General features: G+C 40.7%; 1 protein-coding gene across 1 annotated transcript; it reads right to left on the reverse strand.

Moving 5' to 3' along the window:
* Positions 1–2,710: 2,710 nt before the first annotated feature.
* Positions 2,711–7,557, reverse strand: LOC114862242 (eosinophil peroxidase-like). The gene is made up of 15 exons (XM_029162363.3): positions 7,470–7,557; positions 7,287–7,355; positions 7,102–7,189; positions 6,846–7,021; positions 6,627–6,750; positions 6,325–6,454; positions 6,019–6,219; positions 5,582–5,927; positions 5,341–5,501; positions 5,003–5,261; positions 4,742–4,912; positions 4,425–4,662; positions 4,146–4,339; positions 3,941–4,048; positions 2,711–3,827 (listed from the first exon to the last, which is right to left on the reverse strand). Exons 2-15 carry the CDS (start codon positions 7,351–7,353, stop codon positions 3,397–3,399), a joined length of 2,694 nt encoding a protein of 897 aa, XP_029018196.1. The 5' UTR covers positions 7,354–7,355; positions 7,470–7,557; the 3' UTR covers positions 2,711–3,396.
* Positions 7,558–8,202: the final 645 nt, after the last annotated feature.

The following is an 8,202-nucleotide window of genomic DNA, read 5'->3' on the forward strand; positions in this document are numbered from 1 at the left end:
TTTTATTTTGAAAGGATTTAGAGGAGGTGTGTGCTTAATTACTACACAATCCAATAGTGTAGTTGAGTAATCAGTAATAAGCATGGAACTGCTGTCTACACTGAGCATCAGCAGTTTGACCTGTCAGTGAAATCTGCAGCTGCGCCGTCGCCATGGAGACGAAAGGCGGGAAAATCAGGCTCACTTTGCTCTGTAAAAGCAGAGTTTCACCCTGTATAAACAGGCTTGTTCCAGCTAAACCATGATAGTTATCACAACAATTATTTCATTTTACGAGTCCAAAGGCTTCAATGAGCAAATGGTGTGAATTTTATGTTTGAGGACAAAAGCTTGTAGCCACAGTGGCAATTTCAAAATACGTCTCCTCTGTTTTTCTCCCCAGACGTCTGCGAAAAATTATCATTAGAGTCAATGGGAGAATTTCAGGATGTCTCTGCGCTTTAAGGTTGATAGCGACTAAAGTATAGGTCTGAGGGTATATCCAGACACATCATTAGAAAGAAGACAAGTATGACTACGATTTAGTGAAGTAATTACGTTGATAGAGTAAAAATTGTGGCTGTAGTGACAAGTTAAAGACAGAAACTCTGTCTTAAAAAAGCGCACCTTCTCACTGTAGCTGTGACATCACGCACTCTAGCAGACGCAATACACACTAATGGAAAAGCTGAAAATTTAACAAAAACCACACGATATTTAAACGCTCACAAGTCAAAAAGTATAGAAGATACGAAGACGCTGATTTACACTGATAAAGTTGAAAGATGATAGACGCTTTTGAAGTTGAAATGACGTTTCTACGCCAAAGTATGACGATGATAGACGCTGATGAAAAGAGGAAAGTTGACAAAAAGTTGAACGATGATTCCCATAGACGACCATTATAAAAAAAAACGACGGAAAAAGTTCAATAACGTTAAAAGTTGAAAAGCTGAAAACGTGAAAAGTAATAGCCCTCATCTCCTAAAGACGACACACGTTTAGAAAGTTGAACGGCGATTCTACGACAAAGCGTTGAGACGATGAAAGCGACCGAAAAACAGGGCGAAATAATAATAAGAAGAAGAAAAATAAAGAGCGAAGATATCAATAGTGTGAGAGCTGTTCAGCTCTCCCACTAATAACACAAAGCAAAATTTAACACTGCATAACAATAAAACTATCAGCAGTCAGACACGACAAGTTCGACCAAGTTTGCGTTGAACATTCCCAGCTGGTTATTATTGAATACGTATCTCTATTAATTGTTTGATACGTTGTCACTGATCATTGACTCACACATTGCCCAACCCTTACCACACAGAGGAGGGCGGGTACAGGTAAAGATGCTGCACGTGACATAGCTTCACGTGCAGTCAGGAGCTTTACACACTCAAATGCTGTTTACAGTAGTTACACTTTTGTCGTTCACATACTAGAAATAAATAATAATAATCAAAAGCAACATTTCTTAAAGTTTAGGTAAACGTTTTATTAAAAAGTTAGACTACAATATTCCCCTTGAAATCAGGGTTCAATCAGCGTTTAACAAATTGAAAAGACAACAGACTTGGATCTTAATCCCAACAAAATGTTTAACAGAAATAAACTACTGTATAAGGGTTTTTGTAGGTTTTGTGTTGGATGATTTTTTTGTCATCAATTACATTGCATATCTTTTTACGGTGAATTTTGACAGCTTGGAATTTTCAATCCTTTTAGAAAATCTGAAAACCTTTCAAGAAACTCTGTATTGTAAGAGTTTTATGAAACTGTGTGAAACAATGTTGTGGCTGGCTGCCAAGATTTTTGAATTATATTGTATTGAATTGAATTTTTTTATTAGTTATATGTTTGCACTTTTTTACTTTTGATATTTAGCATGTTTTTTTATTTTTTTCATTAGTGATATTTTACAATAAAAGTATCATAATAAGAAATGACACATAGGAAAAGTATATTAAAACACAGAGCCCTCTCAAAAGTCGTCATGACCACAGATGTTAGAGCAACAGGCGTAGCCATCTCGTTCAGAGATTTTGTTTTATTTTTCAGAACAGGGATTATGGTGAAAACTTTAAAGCATGTAAATGAAAGCTTGATGGGTGGAAGGTGCCAGTTGGCATCATCACTGCCACAGGCACTAGTGAGTCATCACTCACATCTTCAAGTTATAACTTGAACATGAGTGATGATGGGTGCCAGTTGATCTGCACAAACTATGGGCAAGATGTTGTCTGGACGCGATGCTTTCCTGGTCTTTTACTTGCAAAAGAGCTGACACAAATCCTCTTCCTAAATCTTGAGTGCCATTTGAGTGAAGCTTTAAATCTGGGCAGCCATCCGCTGCCACGAGTTGAAGCTCCGATTAATCTTGAATCAATTTTACTAATATAATTTAATCAGTACCTAAATAATAATTGTCATACAGTATAGTTAACATCTTTTTAATGTAGAAAGGAATATATTTTATGCTGAATAGTAATGTTTTTCAACTGTAAATTAAAACATAAATCTGCACAATCTGTAATTTAAACCACATATTACAATTAATTTTAGGGTGTTTACTTGTTTGTGGCTTTACAGTATTTTCCCATTAATTTAGCCAGATTGTGGTGTTTTAGTGCTTTTGCAGTTTTATGTGAGCTCAACCAAGTATTTTTTTAATATGTTTCTCATTATATGTTCTTATAGTGAGTACTGAAACAAGAAAGTGCAGCACATACAGTAATTACAGCCTAATTACATGATCAGCTTTATTAAAGACATACACAAAATACAATAATGATCTTAATAGGAAATTTTGGTAAGAAAAATGGCATTGCTTAGTAGACAACATGGCGTAACTGACCTAGCATTGATTAAAAACTTTAAAGAATATAAGAGAATGGTGTTATAAATCAAATATTCACTTACATTACAAAGCTCAGCAACTTAAAAATTACATTTTCTAAACATGATAATTTTAGTGTGCCAAGAAATAAGTAGCTTAAAACAGGTGAAAACGCATCTGTTGTATAGTAAAATGATCACTTCTAAAGATAAAAAGAATATTACAAAATTACAAAAGGTTAGTCAGACTTTATATAGTTTTTACAATAATTACTTATTTGTGGTTATGTGGCATATTCCACACTTTATCTATGAATTTTCACTTTGTGAAGAACGTGTGCTTCATTCAGTATTAAACAATGTGTTGAAAGCAAGAGTTGTTTCAAACATGATTTATTTCATTGCATTTCACATTGTCAGCTGTCTCTTTTTCCCCTCTAGTTGTTCTTCTCCCTCTCTCAACTATCTAAAGGTGTCCTCAACCTCAGAGCTGTAGCTACAACTATGTTATTGTAAATGTATTTTTTCTAGGTTTGGCCAAAGTTGTAAACCTGACTCAACTGAAGCCGTATCGTGGGCAGTTTTCTACTCAATGAACAGCAGCTCTCCCGACAAGGTGCTGTCTCTGGTCAAACCACTGGCCCCCTCGTTGGCCACCAGCCACACCTGGTCTCCCCTCTCCAGCCTAATGTACACATTGCCAGAAGCACTGATGTAGCCGTTCTGCTGGCTGGTGTATGAGTGCAGTATGGACCTGCCATTGCGGTACAGATCCATGTTGCCGTTGTTCCTGTTGATTGTACAGTGGAACTCAAACTCATAAACACCTGGGACGCTACAGGTAAACCGACCAGTGGAGGTGGAATAACTCTTCTGCCCATTGTAGATGACATTATTGAAGTTAATGGGTGCGCCATTCCTAGGTGTAGAAGAGCCCAGTTGCACAGAGAAAGCAACTTTTCCCACAGGGCCAGGAGGTCCAGCGGGGCCTGCTGGTCCAGATAGACCTCTGGGTCCTGTGTGACATAGACAATATATAATTAATACTGGTATGACAAAGGAACCATTTTAATTTGATACTTTTATTTTATCACTTTCAATACTTATGGTTAAGAGTGGTAGTGTTTACCTTGTGGTCCTGATGATCCCTTTGGTCCCTTTGGTCCCTGTGGTCCTGGTGGTCCTGAAGGTCCCTGTGGTCCTGGGGGTCCTGGTGGCCCTGGCGGTCCTCGATTGTCTTTTAAATGAAAAAGAAAAAACATCAATGTCCAAAGCACAAGTTATTCACTGTCAGTTAAATGAAGTCAGAGAAGGTTTGACAAACACCAACACACCTTGCCATGGACTGAGGTCAACTGCAGGAATATCTGAACATTTGGCGTAACCAGATCCTCGAGGCCTGTACAGGTAGGCATTCTGGGGAAGCTCAGTGATGCCAGTGTTGTCACAGATGAAGCGGGAAAATGAGACATGACGCAACGATTCCTTCTGTGCCTCAGTGAAGACTCCAGTATTCTCCCACCAGTACCTAAAATTGGGCAGATTGGTAATGTTTGTAAGATATAGAACTAACAGCTGTCTTTTCACACGTTTCAGTGTCTGGTATATTGTACCTGTCTCCCTGGCGGAGCCTCTGAAACTGGGTAGCAATCAGGCAGCCAAACAGTGGTCCCACTTTTGCTCCAGGTAAAAATGGCTCAGATGCTCCTGCCACCCACACATCAATGTTATTAGGTGTGCCATAGAGAGCCAAAAACTTTTTGGCCAGAGTTCGGTTCTTCATCACTTCAGCCAAGTCTGATTCACTTTGAGGTTCTGACAGTCCACAGAACTTGCGAAATGCGTTGTAGCCTACAACAGAACACTGAGGTTTAAAGATCCAATCAGAGTATTTCAGGCAAAATGTATATGCAAATAGAAAAATAAATACCAGGGATTCCATGGTCTCGTCCCCTCTGCATGTTGAGAGAGGCCAGGTCCTGGGCCAGATTAGCGGTGAATTCAAACAGCTTGTCTCTCACCTCTTCTGTCATCATGTTACCCTGTTGGTTCAGCTTGGCCGGCCTACCTATCATCCCTCTCAGAATAGGGTCTACACCACCTGAGGAAAAAAACATACAGTTCTATTTAATCAACTGCATGTGTGCTGGTTTTAGTAAAGACTTAGACAATATAACACATTGGCTGTGACCTTCGTATACGACTCTCCATGGTTGAAAGAAGGTCAGGTGGAGTAAGGGAGATGGGAATTTAGGATGCTCCTGGTACTGCTCATTGAGCCGAAACACAGAAGACTGAAGGATCAGGTGACCAAATCGGAATGCAGCTGTGGCAAACACGCTGGCGATGCTGGGATTCACGGTTTCATCGTAACCAGGGTAGTTGGACAGTAGCTTGGCAATCAGATCTGGCCCAACAATGAGGGGCAAGTAGTCCCTGTAGGTGATAATCTGAGAGACAAAAAGGAATCAGACACATTTCTAAATGATTGCAAGAAAGCTCCTCATGTAATTCACCCATTCCTCTCACCTGGAAGTATGCTCCCATGATCTTACGCGCCTCATGGTACAGTCTGTCACCGTCCCAGTGTGGATTGAGTTTGGCCAGAGCACGAGCCAGACGATTGTGTTCACGCAACATGAGGGTGTGGATTGAGGTCAGAGCGATGTTCTCACTGGAGCGAATGTCACCTAAAAAGTCACAAATTGCGGGGGAATATGTTATAAAGTGCTTAGTAGCTCATAAGCGACAATGTTTGGCTGCCACTCACCAGCCACAAAGCATTGCACCTCCTTAGGAGGTCTAGAGTTAGGATCTCGGTTGACACAGAGGTTTACGCTTGAGTTGACAAAAGGCAGGAGCTCACGACCGTTGTCAGTGTAGTCTGTGTTAACTCTTAAAAGGCCCCGATCTGAGGTGAGGTTGCGCAGGTAGAGAGCTGTGCTGTCATCTGAACCGTAAATCTGACTAGAATCAATGGCGGCGGTCAGGGCGTTCAGCTGCTCGCGGGGAGCCACTGTACCATAGGTGCGAGCAGACCCACAAGTGGCTGCTGAGCGGGTGAAGGGAAAGCACCGCAGTGACTCTGAGGTGTAACGAGGGTCTGTGGATGGGACCTGTGTGGATCACAACAAGCAGTTAGCACTGAGTGGGCAACCATATGTTGGTGCTTTAGGTGGATTCTTGCTTTATTGTACTGATACTGACCTTTATGGGAAAACAGGGCTCTACTTGATCACAGTTTTGGTCACAGGTTTGAGAGTCGCTGTATATGGCGACTGTAGGTGAGGTAGGAGTCAGGGTCAGGTCATGGTCTGTCCACTGGCCGAAGAATGTCAGCAAGTGAGAGTAGTATGAGTCGCTCTCAATTACGTTAGCTTTCACAATACGGTTGGACACCTCCCTCACCTGAAGACAGCACAGAAATTATTCATACACTGGGAAAACATTTCTCCTACGATTCTACAAGCATCACACCATGGTGTGGGCACCAAATATACAAAAGAATGTTACCAGAGGAAGTACGTGATTGTTGATTGGCTTCTGAGCGGTCCATCCTCTGGGCAGAGAGATCTGGTCCTCATACTGAGCTGGGACAAAGCGGTTGAAGGGTGTGTTGGAGGCGCCCCAGCGGCTGTTTTGTCTATTTGTTTCAGAAATCAATTATTAGAAAGTGAAGAAAAACATAGATGTATTTACAATGCAATGTTTTAGTTTATTATATAGCTTGTTAAAAAGTAAACTGTGCCGTCATCAACACACACAGGTTATTCACAGTCTATATTCATGTGAAATGAAACCATCCATAATTTCACCTGTTGTTGCAGACATTGCTTGCAGTGCGAAACTTGTTAGTTCCAGTGCAGCTTAGGGGACGAGTCTGAATGGTGCAGCCTGTCGCGTTAGAAATGCTCTGCAATGTGCTGGCATCCAGGAAATCTAAGGGAAAACAAGCACAACACAGACCTCAGCTACAGACAATGTGCAAACAGACTATCTTCAGGTAAGGGTCAGAGGATGTTGAATGGTCTCACCTGTTTCGTTGATGGAGCGTTTATGACGCGCTTGCAGAGACGTCTTGATCAGTTTTACAGTCTGTTCCATGTAATCAGCAGCACGCACAGCATTACGGGTCTGGCCACGAGGCTGGTACAACAGCCGCCTGATATCTGATCCCCTGGCAGCATTCCTCTTCGCACGGTCAACATACCTGTGACAAATGTACAGGTCAGTTTCATATTATTAGTTTTAAAATGATACTACAGCTGTTGAAAAGGTTTGGATTCTCACTGTCTTCTGGAGAAAAGGTAAGCACTGTCCACAATGCTCTTGGCTTCGGCCACAGCCTTTTCAATTTCAGCGCTGCTCACATGATATTCTGGGCAAAAGAAATACATATTTATTTTTTATTCATTTTATTATTTACTTTACCTACTAGTGTCTAAAGAGGTTTAGAAAATCAAGGCAGCACTCACCAGCAAACACCTGGCATTGCGAGCACAGGTAAAGACCTGCAGCCAGCAGACACAGAACAAGCTTCATTTCTGCAAGAAAAAGAAAAGTCATATGATAAAACAATTATATTAAAATAATTACATTTCGTACAATACATTAAATAAGGTATCACTAGCATAAGGTAACTATTGTGTCAAACAAACCTGTGGAAAAGATGAAGGTCGTGCTCTCCAATTCCCTGCAGCATCCAACTCTAAGCTGCTGTCAGAAGACAATGGTTTGTTGCTGCGCACAATTTTTATACATGCCGAATAAATTGTCACGTGACATGTTTATTTTTTAGGAATTCAGACAATGAACAATTATATTTTTCCTTTCTGTTCTGTTTGGTTCTTGTAAATAGCAATCAAGATATTAAGGTGACGCTGAATTTCTGGCATGCTTCTCACGTTTTTATTTATCTAGACCAAGCAAAATATTTTGCCTTGTCCTACTTTCATTTGTGCATGTGCGTGTTACTGTATCTGGCTCAAGCAGTAGCTTAATCAGTGTCAGATGTGACAGATGCCCCGAAGCGCTAACCAACAATGCACGTTTAAGTTTGGGTATAACACCTCAACAGTAAATAGTGTCAACACAGAGCAGAGAGCGGCAATCCATTTACAGCTTTGACAATTCCAGAGGACCAGTAACGCGTTTGTGCAACTCCATGTCCTAGACGCTATAAAAGCCTAATGAGTGACTACGGGGTCTTAAGCAAAACAACTTCATTTCATAACTGTGGTTGATAAGTTCACGGAGCCTACCTTATTAAAATTTTAAGCAGAAATAGTTTCTGTTTTAAACTATCCCTTGTTTTACTGTGAAGTTAGAGTGATAGTGACAAAGGCAGTTGCTATTATTGCATAAAATGTATGTACTTTATTTTCCAAATTG

Source organism: Betta splendens, chromosome 9 (assembly GCF_900634795.4).
Source record: "Betta splendens chromosome 9, fBetSpl5.4, whole genome shotgun sequence".
Lineage (NCBI taxonomy): Eukaryota > Metazoa > Chordata > Actinopteri > Anabantiformes > Osphronemidae > Betta > Betta splendens.

Excerpts from the sequence above, each read along its gene's own strand:
- LOC114862242 (XM_029162363.3), bottom strand. The coding sequence starts at position 7,353 with ATGAAGCTTGTTCTGTGTCTGCTGGCTGCAGGTCTTTACCTGTGCTCG. Across the intron at positions 6,220-6,324 it reads ACAATCACGTACTTCCTCTG|GTGAGGGAGGTGTCCAACCG; the intron begins GTAACATTCTTT and ends TGCTGTCTTCAG. Across the intron at positions 4,663-4,741 it reads ACGAGACCATGGAATCCCTG|GCTACAACGCATTTCGCAAG; the intron begins GTATTTATTTTT and ends GTTCTGTTGTAG.